Source organism: Megalobrama amblycephala, linkage group LG5 (genome assembly GCF_018812025.1).
Source record: "Megalobrama amblycephala isolate DHTTF-2021 linkage group LG5, ASM1881202v1, whole genome shotgun sequence".
NCBI lineage: Eukaryota > Metazoa > Chordata > Actinopteri > Cypriniformes > Xenocyprididae > Megalobrama > Megalobrama amblycephala.
In genome coordinates, this window is record NC_063048.1 from 22,903,259 (window position 1) to 22,919,855 (window position 16,597).

Here is a 16,597-nt window from a genome sequence, read left to right on the forward strand (position 1 = left end):
AATGAAATCATTTATTTTATATTTTATTTATTTGCATATTTCATTGTTTAATCAGTATATTATGAAACATTAACTAGTAGGCCTATTAAATAGATTTTTTTTTTATTCACACAACATGAAATAGGCCTATATTTTTGCAAGTATTAAACATGCCATTATGCACAATACAAAACAGAAAAAAGAAGGGGGAAAAAAAGAAAAAAACAGCTATAATATAAAAATAAAAGGGAAAAAACGGGTGCCAGGGGAGATAATAATAAAATAAATTGTTTAAAGGATTGTGGGATATCAAAGGCAGCGAAAGAAATGCATCAGATGAAGGTATCTCAGGAGACAGAATGTGACTCGATTATTGGATTCGCCCTCCTACCTCTATGCTGTCTGCGGAGGCAGCATTTTTCAGCTTGCAGACGCAGTCCAGCAGATTTCAGGCACGTGACCACTCATCTTCCGGAAGTGACGGAAAAGCTGCCGCGCCGCAGTGGATTTTGGGACATCGTGCCATATTGACACACGACAGAAATGGACGCGGGGTTTTTCCGCGTAAGTGTTATATTCTTTCACAAATACTACACTATAGATGTCGAATACGTTGTTACTATTTGTTATTCGTCAGTTGGTTGACTGGTTGGTTGTTTTTAGGCTGTATTTGGTGTGTTCATTGGAGTGTGGCTGTAATGGCGGCTGCGTGTGAGAACCTGAAAATACTCAACAGATTAAACAGGAACAACCGATTTAAGGAATTTGTTTTTCATATTATCGTTCTTATTATTACAAATAAAGTCCACTATCGCGTTATAAAGTCATTTGTGGTCGAGGAGTCGTAGTTACATTTGTGAAGTACAGATTGACTTATATGTACATTATTAGAGTGTGTGTATTGGTGTATAAATAATTAAGTTTTTCATTAGCCTCATCCTGGAAATTTTATATTAACCCCAGATACAGGGAAAAAAATAAATATTTTCTGTATCACATGATGTTTTATGAATTAATGTTTTTTTTGTAGGGCACCAGTGCGGAGCAGGATAACCGCTTCAGCAACAAACATAAGAAGCTGTTGAAGCAGCTGAAGTTTGCAGAATGTCTGGAGAAGAAGGTAGAAAAAATGGAAATACTTATTTTCTTTGGTGTAAATGTGTTCACAGCATCATATTACTGTAAACATGCTGCACATTGATGCTTATTAGATTTTAAATTATGTTCCATCATGTTAGTAGAATCTATTTTTTAATGTAAGATTTGTATTTCAAATAAATGCTGTTCTTTGGAACCTTCTAAAAAAAAAATATGTATACAGTTTCCACAAAAATATTAAGCAGCACAACTGTTTTCAAAATATTTTTGGACACCAGCATTTTAACTGGTAAAAGGATAAAAGGATCAAAAACACTTCTAAAATGAATACACTCCATTTGAGCATGCATTACATGTTTACATGACCATTTAAGGACCATTTAATATTGAATCATTTTTAATTCAAATAAAAGTTGACCCTAAAAATATATGGAAAAGTTGTTCATTGTCGTTTTCTGATGTGTTGTTAGGTGGATATGACCAAGGTCAACCTGGAAGTCATCAAGCCCTGGATCACCCAGCGTGTGACGGAGATCCTTGGATTTGAGGATGATGTCGTCATCGAATTTGTCTTCAACCAGCTGGAGGAAAAGGTAGACGGCCACTCTGCTCTTCCCGCGCTTTTCACACATGCTGCAATTATATATTAGATGTGTTTTGTTCTTTGGGAGGATGAGAGAAGGTTTGAAGATCAGTGAATAGTTCCGCTGACAGTTATTTGAAACATTTGTCATGTGTAGATGTAACAGCAGAAAACATCTAACATCAGTCTTTAAGTGTCTGTCTGGCTTTAAAAAGACAGAAAGGGGGTAAAAATGATATTCTCTCTCTCTAAAGATATGATTTGTGACACCGTTCCTTCTGAACAGCAATGTTCTAATGTTGATGTGATTTATGATTTAAAAGGCCTGAACCAATATGGATCTTATTCCTTGCATCTGAAGTATAGCACCAACTCCTAATTAGATCTCACCTGAGCCCAAAGTCTCTCTGAATCCAACTCTCCCTTGATGATGAGCTTTAATTTTTGAGGTGAGTTATAAGCAGGGCTTGACATTGTGCCAGTGGTAGAGTCATTTCAGCTTTATCATTTGTGCCTTTGAAAGTCAAAGTTCAGCAATACATCTCAAACACAAAGGCCTAATTTAATGACCATTTTTAGAAACAACATACAACCAGTAAAGAATGCAAAGAAAAATGTAACATTGCATGTGGGATAATGCAGTACGACATTGGATGGGAATTTTTTTTTTCAAGGGAATTTATTAGGCTCAACTGTCAATTATAAAAAAAAAAATATTTTGGTTTTTTGTATGATTGTGCATTTGCGCAAAATGATACAAATAACAAAGAGAGACATGAGACACATTTAGCGTTTTCATTAATTTAGCTAAGCTCTGTTTATTAGTCACTGTTTTTTAGTCTCTAAAGATTTGATTTTCAGGAAGCCTTTGCTTGGATTCCAGAGAGGTATTTGCTCCTATTAATGATACGTACAGGTGTTTCTTTATTCTCAGACATAAAAAGGTGCTTTCAGTTTTTGTAATTACATAGACATACAATAACTTAAAGGAATGTTTCAGGTTAAATACAGTTTAGGTTTGATCTGCAGCATTTGTGGAATAATGTCAGTTACCTCAGAGAATAATGAAGTCTTTCTGTAGTTTTCTAAAAAAAAAAAAAAAAAAAATTGCAGCGACAGAATGGCACTTAACAGTGCTAGGGTTCGAAGGGTTTAAAGACTGAATTGTGAGGCTCATACATTTAAGCACTTTAATTCTATAAAAATGTGTTATTTGAGCTAAAATGTTGCCTAAATCATAATTTTTGCAATTGGACTACTGCTCTAGGTGGACAAACCTGTAGTTTCTTTCAGTGGTAACTGATTATTCCCGGGGGGTTTTAAACCACACCATCAGAGGTCCACAAAAGGGTTCTAGGGGCAGTGTTTTTCAACTAAGGGGCCTCAGCAAACCTCCACAAGGGTCACAGGATGAGTTTATTTATATTCACAAAAAAAAAATCTTGATGTAAACTTTATCCCCTGGTTTCACAGACAAGTCTTAAGCCTTGTGAATGCAGACTAAAATGCATGTTTGAGCTTTTTTAACTGAAAGCAGCTTGCACTGACATATCCTAAAATATGTCAGTGCCATTGTTTTGTCTTAAGATGCACACCAGTCATGTTTTTTTCTAAGGCATGTTTATAAAAGCTACTTAAATATCCTAATCCTGGCTTAATATAAGCCCTGTTTGTGAACCAGGCGTATGTTTCTTTTCCCCCTTCAATAACCATTATTTTATTATATCTAATATAGAATCTCAAAAATAATCACAGTAATTAATCTGAGTAATAATAATTAAAATATATTTTTTTACACATTCTTTATTAGCTTTAAAGCTAAAAAGTGGTATATAAATTTGCATATAATTTAAAAAAGTACAGTAAAATATTCAAAGAAAAAAATTGCTAACATGTTCTCTTTTTAATATCACGCATTTTCTGTACTCCATCTAAATGGGTCCATATACATGACAATATGTCTGAAGAGGGCAAGCAAATCATCATATTTGCTGGTCCCTGGCTTCAAAAATGTAACTCTCTTAAATTATTCCACAGATGCTGTTGATGGAGCTTAACCTTCATTGAACCAGAAATGTTAATTTAACACTCATTTTAGGACAACGGGTGCTTAGTCCTGCTCTTGGAGATCTACTTAATTGCAAAATTTAGGTCCAGTCCAGCCCTATTCTTACAACAAATCGTACATCTTTAGGAGCACGATTCGGCATCCCTGTCTTAGCACATGGATCTCATAGGTTTATTTTCCTCTTCATTTTGTTGTAAATAAAGAGTTTTCCATGCCTTGTGTACTCATTATTGCTTGTTCGTCTCTTGCAATTTAGATAAATGATATAGCATTAAACTCAAGGTGATTGAGTGTGATGCGGTAGTGAGGCGGAGGCCAGCCAATGGAGCGCCTTTCTCCGCCCCCCCAGCCCACAGAGCCTGCGCCACTCACACTGAAGACAACTGGACTGTTCTTGCTTTTTGGGGTTTTGATGCACTCTGTTTGTGGACTGTAATGTTTCTATCTCTCAGGAGTTTGATATTGCACAGGAAGAGACAGCCCTAGTGGTGGGGGAGGGTCTTATTGCTCCTTGACGAGGGGATGTGAACTGGGAGGGTACATCTCAGTTCAGATAATAACATGTAAACATGTAATGCATGCTCAAAGGGAGTGTATTCATTTTAGAAGTGTTTTTGATCCTTTTATCAATTGGTTTATGAGTAAAAATAAAATTCAATTGTTAGTTGGTTTTAGAGACATTTGAGGCCCACAGGTACTGGGCTCTTGTTGAAAAGCAGCTGTTTACTGGATGTTCAGGAAGGGAAGGTGTAGGTAGACTTTCAGAGCTCAGCACTCTGGTTCTGTGTCAGTATTAACTGCATGGTTTCCTCCCCTCTCTCTTCCTCCCTGCTGTTTGTGTTGCAGAATCCAGATGGGAAGATGATGCAGATTAATTTGACAGGGTTTTTGAATGGGAAGAACGCTCGGGAATTCATGAAGGACCTCTGGCCGCTGTTGCTAAGTGCCCAGGAGAACATCGCCGGTATCCCGTCTGCCTTCCTGGAGCAAAAGAAAGAGGAGATCAAACAGAGACAGGTGATGATGAAGAGCTGAGAAGTTACAAACTTACATACTGACTGTGATTGGATTTTTTTTATGGCTGGACATTTTGTGTTGTAATAATTGACTTGGGCATGTGTACAATATGATTGTAAACTACAAAACTGAGTGTTTAACAGTTTTTCTATTTGCTGTTTTAGATCGAACAGGAGAAACTCGCCTCTCTGAAAAAAATAGATGAGGATAAAAGGGAGAAGGAGATCAAAGAGCGAGCTCAGTCAAAAAGCCCTAAAAGGTTTGTTTTGGCCTTCATTTTGCTTCAATTTTGATCGTCTTTTCTTCCCCATTGTCACACATCTGAGTTAAATGGCTTCTCAAACATGAAAAAATGTAGGGCAGTGCTTGATTTTGAACGGGAATTGATGGGATTGTTTGATCATTGTCATTGGTTATTTGCTAATTATGGCGATTTCATGTAAGTTGTTGTTGTTAAGAAAAATAATTATGTATATTAATAAATAAGAATTGTCAATTCTGAATTCATGGTGACATTAAGAATTAGGTTATATTAATTTTTAGTTTATTAATTAAAGGCAAATATAATTAGGTTATATTTGTAAGTGTAAATAATGGATAATGTTGTAAACTGGCCATGTGCTAAATGTTTTTTTTTTTTTTTTTCCTGGTTCACTTTTGATTCCAGGAGGAAGTCCCGCTCCCCTGTGAAGCGCGACCGTAAATCCAGTCCCTCTCGCTCTCCTCGCCGAAAACCGAGCCCGGCTGCCTCGCCGCCTTCTAGTCCGCCCAATAATAAAGAAGAACCAAAGCAAGAACCGGACCAATCAGAGAGCTCCAAACCAGAGCCACTTGTTCAGGAGGCTTCCTCTACCAGGTAACTATGGAAAGCTGCCTGCACTATGCAATCCTAATATTTTAGTCCTTCAAGTTGCTATTGACAAAAAAAAAGACCTTTATATGAATCTGAAATGTTAATTTATGTAAGTTCCACCTTGTGCCACATGTAGTGACTTTGCTAAAATAGTGCATAAAATTGCTTTTTGTAGTATCATGGATTTTTAGACTGAATTATTTCCCCCATTTTCCTGTCAGTGATCTGGTGGGTGAGATGAAGCCGGACTCCTTAACAGAGGCTGTAAAAGAATCCTCTCCAGACAAAACATCCAAATCGGAAGACAGGCCCAAACCCAGAGAACGGGACAGAGACAAGGATGGACGGAGAGATCGCCCACGCCACCGCTCTCGTTCTCCTCGCTCTCGCAAACGACCTCGATCCCGCTCTAGGTGAGTTTTGTCTCCGATGTTGAAGTCAGATGATTTCTTATCTTAAATCATTTTGTTTACCTGCAGATATGATTGAACTAGGGGATAAGCTAATGTCTCTGTTTCTAGGTCGTTCTCTCCTCGCCGCAGAAGTCCCAGGAGGCGAATCTCTCCAAGACGTAGGAGCCCCCCTAGACGTCGACCTCCCTCTAGGCATAGACGTAGCCGTTCACCTGTCCGCAGGTCAGCCTTTTTTTAATTTGTATTTTTTAGAAATTCATACTTTTATTCTGCAAGTATGCATTAAATGGATCAAAGGTTTCAGTAAAGACTTTTATAGTGTTGCAAAACCTTTCTATTTCAAATGAATGCTGTTCTTTAGAACTTTATATTCATTAAAGAATCCTGAAAAATATATTGGTTTCCATAAAAATATTAGGCAACAATAAGAAATGTTTCTTGAACACCAAATCAGCATATTAGAATGATTTCTGAAGGATCATGTGACACTGAAGACTGAAATAATGGCTGCTAAAAATTGAGCTTCAGCATCTCATGAATAAATTAAATTTTAAAATATATTATTATATATTTTTTATATATAATAATACGGTTATTTTAAATTGTAATATTCCACAATATTACGTTTTATGTATGTATTATTTAAATATTCCACAATACATAGTTTTTACAGTATGTTTGATCAAATAAATGCAGCCATGGTGGGCATAAGAGACTTCTTTCAAAAACATGAAAAATAATAATAAATACTAGGGCTGTCACGATTCCTCTGTTAAATTTGAGTATTTGATTTAAAAAAAAAAAAAAAAAAAAAAAAAAAAATATCCTTAATTGCAATTTACCCATGTCGATTAACAAGCAAAATACTTGGTCTGTTTTATACGGCTGCACGATATATTTAAACTAGGGCTGTCAATAGATTAAAATAAAAATAAAAAATTGTGTGATCGCACACTTATCATGAAATTAAGCATACACCATTTCTTGTTCATTTTGTCATTTGCTATATCCAGCAAAGGAACCATCCAATTGAAGAGTGGTTCTCACAAAACATTTTTCCAAGGTAAATGTAGGTGTTTTTCCAAAAAAGGAAACCTGGAAACTCAAAGCTAACCAAATGATAAAGCAGTCCATATTATTCAGAAATTTGTGCATACCAAAGTACCCATGAAAAAAAAAAAAAAAACATTACAGGAAAAAAAGCTTTTCAGAATTCACAATGTATAGTATGGGTACAGTGCAACAGCATAGAGCTTAAGTCAAGATGTGATACCAAACAGGACCATGTTTGCACTGGTTTGCTTTATCCAGATGAGAAATGTAGTTTGCGTATCATCTGCCTATAAATTAAAATGATCCCATGATTTAGTCGCCCTCAAGCCATCCTAGGTGTATACATCTTCTTTCAGATGAACACAATCAAAGTTATATTAAAATATACCCTAGCTCTTCCAGGCTTTATAATGGTAGTGAATTTTGATTTTAAAGCCCAAAAAAGTGCATCCATCCATCCATCCTAAAAATAATCCATACAGCTCCAGGGGGTTAATAAAGGCCTTCTGAAGTGAAGCGATGGGTTTTTGTAAGAAAAATATCCATATTTAAAACATTTACTATAATAACTAGCTTTCGGGTGACTGCCTTACGCATCGATTTACAACATAAAAGTAACCTCTGACACAACGTAGGATGTAGGAGTATCATAAGCTTATGATACTCGAGGTTCAAACAAATAGGGCTGGACAACAAACTCAAGCTCATCTTCTCTTATTTCAAAATCCTGACATTTCTCTTTAAAAACATTCGTTTTAGACTTTTAATTTGGTTCCGTGTTCATCAATACATCACACGTCATATACACCTGGCTTGAAGGTGAATAAATCATGGGGTAATTTTCATTTTTGTGTGAACTATCCCTTTAAATAAGTATATGCGCTAAATATATGTATTTTAAATCATTTTAAAGGCTATTGTTCACTTAAATTTATTTTGTGGTAATAAAAATAGACCTATCAGTTTACTCCCATTTATTGTCAAAATAATCAACCATTTACGAAAATGCCAAAATAATTATTAGTGACGGCCCTAATAAACACAACCCCAAATATTTGAATGGTAAAGCCATACTGGTGTGACACTGAGCTTTATAAATGTTCTCATGTCTTTTTCATCTTTTTATAAAAATCTGTCTTTCATCTGCCTCACATGAACTGCTAGAAGTTTAGTCAGCTTTTGTGTTCACCTGATCCTGTTCGGCCAGCAGGCGGCGCTCTCGCTCCCGGTCCTCCTCAGGCAGCTCCTCCTCTCGGTCACCCCATAAGAGAGCAGGGAAACGTAGGTCAGTTACACCGCCCAGAAAACTTCCACGGCGCTTAGACCCCGCCAGCCCCTCCAGAAGACGAGGCCGCAGTCCTTCAGGACCAGACACCAGCCCTTCAGGTTGTTTCCTAGAAGTGTTATTATTGTTATCTGAAATTTAAAATGGTTTAAATTCTTTCTTTTTTTGGATAGAAGTCTGAAATGGTTTCTTATCAGAGCCGTGTTGTTTATAGGATATTAAGCAGGAAAATGATTCTGACTGTAATGCATCTGAAAATTTCAGCTGTGAAGCACAGGCCTGGTGGAAGAAATGACACACCTTCTCCAAAACCTAGACGGTCTGATGCATCAGAGTCTGGTAAGAATTGGCTCTTAAACATGCATTTGTGTGCATATCAGAAAGGTTTACAGACCAAGACTTGTAGGCAGAACCCTGTCTGTCTGGCTTTTTGTTATACTACAACACAAACTAATGATTTGGAATCTGCAGCTCGTTTCACTATTCTCTTCAGTCTCTTCTGTTCATTCCAAAGATGAGGGAAGGGTGCATGCCATGGGGGTGTGTGTGGCTGTGTATTTTTACACATCATGGGTTTGTGTTGGTGGGCACATGGGTGTTTCTCGGGCACTGAAGGACTCCACTGCTTTGTGTTACAGAAGAGGAGAAGGTGGGCAAAGGGTCAACGGCAGATTCTGTCCAGCAGCGCCGTCAGTATCGGAGACAGAATCAGCAGTCCTCTTCAGGTTACCAATGTTTTTTTTGTCCATCACACTTGTTTGTCCTCACTTCCACTGTCTGTCTTCCTCTCACACCTGTGCTTGCACCTACGAGTCATGTTGGATGTGGAAAAAGTATGCTAGTAGATGTTTGATTTAGAGCTGGTAATCAATTTTTTTTATTTTTTTTTTTTTTTTTTTTTTGGCTTACAGACACTGGTTCATCCTCTTCTTCTGAAGATGAAGGTCCAAGGAGGCAGAATAGGGGGGCAGGTGCCAGGAATGGAGAAATCAGAAGGCGACGGAGCCATTCACCTGCATCACCACGGAGGCGACACAGAGATGCATCCCCAAGGTGAAAATCAACAAGATTTGCATTTGAAATGTGATACCCCCATAAGGTCACTACTCAGATGCTTTGTTCACCACTTACACGACTCAGCCAAAAGCACGAGCGCTGTCCAGCACTCTTCTTCTTGAGCATTTAAGAGTGCGGTTAATAACTATGCTCAGAATCAATACATTTGGAAAATATAATAATCGAAACAGAATAATTGTATTGCGAATCAAAAATCGATGAATTGTCCCAGCTCTAGCACACAATTTCAAACTGTTATTCACATTTAAGCATTGATCAAAACACACACGGAGCACATCAAAAATGGTAAACAGAAGCTCATTCGAACACTAGAACAAACCTCAATGTTTTTTGCAGAAGCTTGAATCACATGCAAGAACAAACCTCATTGGTTCACTTATTCGTTAAAAAATTCTTGTTTCAAAAATTAAAAAGTCTAATGGTTTTGAAACATCATGAAGGTGAGTAATTTGACAGAATTTTCATATTTGGTTGTGCAAACTCTTTAATGAATTTAAAGACTGAGTTTACATTGTGTAACATTGAATTAAATGTGATCTTGGGAATCAGAATCTATTCCCAGCCCTGTTGTTTACTCTTAACTGCTTTATTACAATCAGACCCTGAGTTTGACTCCCTTTCTCTTTCAGAAAGAGACGTTCTCCATCACCTGCTGGCCGTAGACATCGATCACCCTCTCCTGTTCGCCGCCGCAGGTCACCCTCTCCTCCCCCGAGACGCAGGTAAAGTCCAGTTTATGAATAGTTTTTGTGGTTTTGGGTTGTGAAGACTCTTTGACCTACTTGGATATTCATCCCTTTCTTCTGTCCCTTCTTTTTCAGATCTCCATCTCCACCTCATCGCCGTTTCACTCCTCCTATCCAGCGCAGATACAGTCCCTCCCCTCCCCTAGCTCAAAAAAGGCGCTCATCAGTGTCTCCTCCCAAACGTAGAAGGTCTCCATCCCCTGTATCCAAACATAGAGGGTCTCCTTCACCTCTGTCCAAGAGGAGAGGATCCCCTTCGCCCATTTCAAAACGCAGAGGGTCTCCTTCACCCTTGTCCAAGAGGAGAGGATCTCCTTCCCCCGTTTCAAAACGCAGAGGGTCTCCTTCCCCCGTTTCAAAACGCAGAGGGTCTCCTTCACCCATGTCCAAACGCAGAGGGTCTCCATCACCTGTGTCGAAGCGCAGGGCGTCTCCCTCGCCAGTGGCCAAGCGCAGGGCGTCTCCCTCGCCAGTGGCCAAACGCAGGGCATCTCCCTCGCCAGTGGCAAAGCGTAGAGGATCCCCCTCCCCTGTGGCGAAGCGTAGAGGGTCGCCCTCCCCTGTGGCCAAACGTCGCTCCTCTCGATCCCCCAAACGGAGCCGTGGCAGTAGTCCAGGAAAAAGAGGTACTTCACCCTCGTCTGTTTCGCCTCCACCCCGCCACCGTAGAAGCTCTCCAAATCCCCCTGCAGCCCAACGCGGCAGAGATGCCCGCTCCTCTCCCTCTGCCCATGCTACTCGAGTGTCTTCCAGTCCTCCAGCTCGATACGGGCCCTCGAGTTTATCCCCACAGAGACAAAGACGTCAGACGTCCCCATCTCACAGCACCAGACCCATTCGCAGGGTTTCCCGCACACCAGAACCACGCAAATCTCAGAGGTACATTTGTTCTCTAGCCCATGTTCTATTTGTGTTACAGATAAACAATATCTGACTGACTCTGTTCCTTTCCATTTGTAGAGGTTCTCAGAGCCCCCAGCCTGTTAGGAGGCAGGTTTCACATTCACCATCTGCTTCTCCTCCTCCTCCCACGGCTCACAAGCGACCTGCTTCAGTCTCACCCTCTCGTTCTGCTAGCCGTTCTCCACCTCCACCTGCCAAAAAGAACAGCAGTGTCTCCCCGAGCCCATCACCTAACAAGGTATGCCACACCTGCCTAAGCTTTGGTCTTACTTGCCCCAGACTGCTCGAGTTTAGAGAGCTTTGAGGCTTCAAAAACCAAATTTGTATTTGGTTGATTTTAGTTTCCAGACTTTTCAGTTGTTCACTTTTAGAAATGGATCCTATTAAAGGTCCCGTTCTTCGTGATCCCATGTTTCAAACTTTAGTTAGTGTGTAATGTTGTTGTTAGAGTATAAATAAAATCTGTAAAATTTTAAAGCTCAAAGTTCAATGCCAAGCGAGATATTTTATTTAACAGAAGTCGCCTACATCGAACGGCCAGTTTGGACTACATCCCTCTACTTCCTTCTTTAATGACGTCACTAAAACAGTTTTTTGACTAACCTCCGCCCACAGGAATACACAAGGGTTGCGTTTGTAGAGTGTGTTTGTCGCCATGTCTTCGAAACGCTGTTATTTTCATCCCGCAGTCCAATCACCGGGTCTGATTCCGGCTCAAATTGATAGGGTAAAATTAAAGACATGTTTACAATAACACTGAGCGCGTGCATCTCCACGTTATGGTAAGAGGCGTGACCTTTCCGGGCAAGATGCGCTAAACTGCTGTCGAATCACAACACAGGAACCGCTGGCACAATCAGAACTCGTTACGTATTTCTGAAGGAGGGACTTCATAGAACAAGTAAGTCATCAGCCCGTTTTATGACAGTGGAAACAGCGGTATACAGAAAAGTAAATTATGTGAAAAATACTGTGTTTTTTTACACGCGAAACATGAACACATGTTATATTGCACACTATAAACACAATCAAAGCTTCAAAAAAACACGAAAAACAGGACCTTTAAAACTACTGTATTTATTAGGGATGCTCCGATCAGGAATTTTACAGCCAATAGTTTTTAAAAATAAAAAGATTTTTATTTATTAATCGGCCGATACAGATCCTGATAATTCAAGCTTTATATAACTAATAATAAAAGCTCTGTTGAATGTCAGTGTTTTTTTTCCAGACAAGTAAAACCACAGACGTTATTTACAGTAATGCTATAGATTGTCGCTTTAATTGAGAATCAAATAAGCACAACAAATGTTAATTTTACAATGAACATTTTAGTGTTGTCAAAAGTACCGGTACTTCGGTACCAAGTCGGTACTGAAATTTTGAAAATGTGACGATACCAGCATTTCTGTAGTACCGAGAATCCGGGTATATTCGGTACCCACTGAATGGGCTGTGGCAGTATTTACGTGAATATGACACGAGTGAAGCACAAAGCTTTGTTTACAGAAGAAATAATAGGTTAGCAATTAAATGCGACTTCGCAGCCATGGAAACATTTTGGTTCATGCCGAATGAGAGAGGTGCATAAGTCCATACATTTAAGCTTTGTATTCTGTTTTGCCAATCGCGATCTGATCAGCAGAGAATTTAACAATATTCTATTATTTATTCCACTGAACATGGAATCTGTTTCTTTTCCCAAATCTTCACTCACGCAGGGGATTATAACGTTTCTTTCATTCGCATTTAGGCCTATTATAGGCTATTCGCATTATTTACTGTGGTAAAGTAGAAAAAACACTGTAGGACAGAAACCTTGTTGCTTGCACATCAATTTCTATTTAACAGAGTTTGTGCTTGTTATTAGACTTTATAAGGTGTGTCAAGTTTATTTGTATAGCGCGTTTCACACACCAGTGAATTTTACTTTCGTTTTCTTTGGCAGCGCTAAATCAAACATAGCCTGAATGTCTTGCCCCTGTGGAGGCTCTTCAGACCTTTTACAACAAATGTCAGTTGCTTGTAACATCAGGAGATAACGAAGATATTATTGAAGAGAAATGGTCTCTTTCCTGCTCGTGTCCCTCATCCCTCTCAAAGCGCAGAGCGGCTATATCAAAGTAATAACAGGACTTTGGCTATATATGACGCGTCTTGTGTGGAAATAAAAAACGAATGCTCTTTGAAATAATATTTAACTTTCTTATTATTTAGGTTACCATTATTTACCGATTATTTATTTCATAGTTTTACAGGCTGTAGTGTGTTGTTTCTCTGACGGAATAGCTAAAATAAACACGCACGTCTGTTACCTCTGTTGAAAAAACCAGCATATGCTGGTAAAGTTGGTTTTGAAGCTGGTACGCTGGTTTGAGCTGGTTTATGCTGGTCCAGGACCAGCTTAGGACTAGCATGGACCAGCATACAGCTTCAAAACCTACCTTACCAGCATATGCTGGTTTTTTCAACAGTACACGATGGATGTTTGAGCATATATATATATATATATATATATATATATATATATATATATATATATATATATATATATATATATATATATATATATATATATTTATATATATTTCAAAATTTATTTCATTGAGGTAGCCTATATATACACACACAAACACAAACACACACACACTCCAAATCATATTTAATGTTTTTAAAATAGGCTATATAAAATGGTAAAATAGTTCCAATAGATTTTGCCGAAATTGGTACCGAGAACCGTAAAATTTTCATGGTATCGGTACCGACTACTGGAATTTTGGTACTGTGACAACACTAGAACATTTTAACAAGCCTTTAAAACAATGCTCATGCAAAACACAATTCATATTGGGATACTTTGGCTTATTAAAGAGCCTACAAGACTCAAACTGAACATAATTACAACCCATAAGGTGTAATTAAACATTGTCCAATATGTGACTGAGGACAAAAACAAATAGAAACACTGCAACTCCTAAATGAACAAAATGAGTTGTCTGATAAGAATTGATCAGGAATATTCAGCACATTCTGAGTATTTGTGTCCTTCCTTCATATGTCCTACTTAAGTAGGTAACGCTGGATTCTCTTTATAAATTTGAAGCTTTTCTGCAATTTGGGGAGATAGTCTATTCCTCTTTTCATCCAAAACATATGCAGCTGTACTGAATAGTCACTCACTATCAACGCTCGAGCGCAAAACTTCGAGAAAAGCACTAGAAATAGAAATACAACATAAATTGTGTAAAGTAATCAAATGTACAAAAACTCTGCATAATCTTTACAATAGTGATTTAGTTGAGAGCAATTAGAGACTGTTTGATCCATTTGTTTGATTGAAGGCCCCAGTGTACTTCAAGCGAAATCGAAGAATGAACTGATGTGATATTTCGTACAAAATCAGGCCAAAACTAGGTTTGTTTGGAGTTTGTTTTAGGAGTTTGAAACTGCCTTCCAAAGTGAAATTTCCAGAAAAGTTTGCTACGGCTGGTAAACACCTTTGTACTACTATTGGTCTGTGGCGATTATGTAATAGGTGGGTATGCGCAGAGGCTCCGCCTTCTTTCACATGGAAATCTTTTCCGGTTCATTTCTCCTGTTCAGTCCGTCAAGGTTAGACGTCCGTGAGTGAAAACATCAACACACTGTATAGCCGCTTTATAGTAAAAAAATTTATTTGTACTTCTGATGAAATGACACTGACACTGTTTTTCATGTTTAATACTGTAAAGTTTCTTGATTTTAAGCAATCTATTGTATAAAGTTGTTTCGTGAGACTGTGTAATAACTGGTGATGACATGATTGTGGCGCTTAAGTCTGACATCATCAATTTGCAATTGGTTGGTGAGATCGGCCTATTTTATGTCTCCCGATTGACAATGTGATTATCAGCTGATACCGATCTGCGGCCGATCGATCGGAGCATCCCTAGTATTTACGATTAATGCCAAAAGTGTGTTAAAATCACTGTGCTATGCATGATGTTACTTTTTATATTGCATGAGTCAAAACATTTTCTCTTCGTTCTGTAGAACTCAGATGCAGAAGGTGGTAAAAAGAAGAAAAAGAAGAAAGAGAAGAAACACAAGAAAGAGAAAAAACACAAGAAGCATAAGAAACAGAAGAAGGAGAAGAGTGGAGAAGAAAAGAGTGGAGGGGTGGCAGGAGGACACGGACAGGAAGCAGAGCCAGACTCTGACCAGAAAAAGGTGAAGTTACACTTTTAAAGCTGTCTGAAGAATATAATAGTCCAGGAGTATAAAAGTATATGTCCAGTTTTACCATACTTACACAAGTTCTATATAATGTGAGAACCTAAACATAATTGTTATGCTTGAGTCAGACATAATTAATGCTACCTTTCTTGAAGGAATCAGAGAGTGAAGTAGAAGACAGTTTGGATGATCTGGAGAAGCACCTACGTGAGAAAGCTCTTCGCTCAATGAGGAAGGCCCAGATGTCTCCATCATCTCAGTCCTGAGGGATTATCTACCACATCCCACATTTCCCTATTTTTCTTCCACTCTGCATTTTAAATGTTTGATGTTGGTTCAGCTTTAGAATGTACAAATTGTTAAAATTCACCCTAGACTTGTTTGTTTTGGATTTTTTTTTTCTGGAATGTTTATTGCTGAGGAGTTTTATGATGTGAAAATGATTGAGCAGCTGAAGCTTCTTGATCAGATTTTGTCCTTCTCCACCCTTAAATACTGTCGACGACTGTTTATCCCCCCTAAAAACAACTTTTTTTAGTCCCCAGTCCCCCTCATGATTCCTATGTTGCTTTTATAGTCACAATGAAACATGAAAAGCTTATTTGCAGTTCTGAGTTAATAATGTACACGTTGGCCTGTGGATTCTTGCTTCACTTCAGCAGGACTTTTTACGAGTGTTTTGTTTGCATGGACGGCAGACCCCAGCGTGTTTGTCCTCTTGTGTGCATGATCCATAAACCAAAACGCCCAGAGAGCTGATCCAGCAGGCTGCTCTCTCTGTTCATCTGAGCATTGTGGCAACGCACGAGTGCTCTACTGTGCACATGAGAACAAATCAGAAAAGTCTGTTTTCATCCTTTATTTTTTTGCTTTATATTTTTTGTAACCTAAGTTGTGTTTGAAATTGTTGATCCCTGCAGTAATTTCTGACTTTGAACAAAGTCACATTAAAATGTAAGAAAATATTTTTGTCTCAAATCTTTTTCTTTGAGTTGAATAAATGTTCATATTCTCAATTTGATTTGTTTCCCTCAATACAAGTGTCTGTAAAAACTAAACCAGTATGGTGACAATTGGATTCAAACAACATTATATACATTACGTTTTGGATGTAATGTATGCAAGGCTGTTTTGCATGCGAGGCTATTTTACATGTTTACTAGTTCATTGGTTTCTAGAAGGTTCTGTGGAAAGCCTGTGGTGTCCCAGGTCTGGTGATGACACATGATAATCTGCTGTACCTGTTATCTTGTCACCTTGGCAACACTTAAGACAAATCTACCACAGATGAAAGCTCTGTGAGTTCT

The 16,597-nt window shown here is 38.4% G+C and overlaps 1 protein-coding gene across 5 annotated transcripts; it reads left to right on the forward strand.

Annotated features, from left to right (window-relative positions):
• The first annotated feature begins 387 nt into the window (after positions 1-387).
• On the forward strand, positions 388-16,255 carry srrm1 (serine/arginine repetitive matrix 1). Of its 5 annotated transcripts, none has more exons than XM_048191294.1 (17): positions 388-543; positions 1,010-1,099; positions 1,548-1,670; positions 4,575-4,745; positions 4,910-5,004; positions 5,413-5,601; positions 5,820-6,011; positions 6,120-6,233; positions 8,272-8,450; positions 8,614-8,688; positions 8,988-9,074; positions 9,261-9,402; positions 10,056-10,148; positions 10,248-11,051; positions 11,133-11,313; positions 15,108-15,284; positions 15,446-16,255. In XM_048191294.1, exons 1-17 carry the CDS (start codon positions 523-525, stop codon positions 15,554-15,556), a joined length of 2,844 nt encoding a protein of 947 aa, XP_048047251.1. In that variant the 5' UTR covers positions 388-522; the 3' UTR covers positions 15,557-16,255. The 5 variants fall into 5 exon arrangements, with proteins under 5 accessions (XP_048047251.1, XP_048047252.1, XP_048047253.1 ...); XM_048191295.1 differs by having other exon boundaries at positions 8,275-8,450; XM_048191296.1 differs by lacking the exons at positions 388-543; positions 8,988-9,074 and adding an exon at positions 722-740.
• The last annotated feature ends 342 nt before the right edge of the window (positions 16,256-16,597 follow it).

Bases quoted from the DNA above. Each gene is read 5' to 3' on its own strand.
- srrm1 (XM_048191294.1), top strand. From the start codon at position 523: ATGGACGCGGGGTTTTTCCGC. The intron at 1,100-1,547 runs GTAGAAAAAATG...ATGTGTTGTTAG, and splicing joins CAGAATGTCTGGAGAAGAAG to GTGGATATGACCAAGGTCAA. The intron at 8,451-8,613 runs GTTGTTTCCTAG...TGAAAATTTCAG, and splicing joins ACCAGACACCAGCCCTTCAG to CTGTGAAGCACAGGCCTGGT.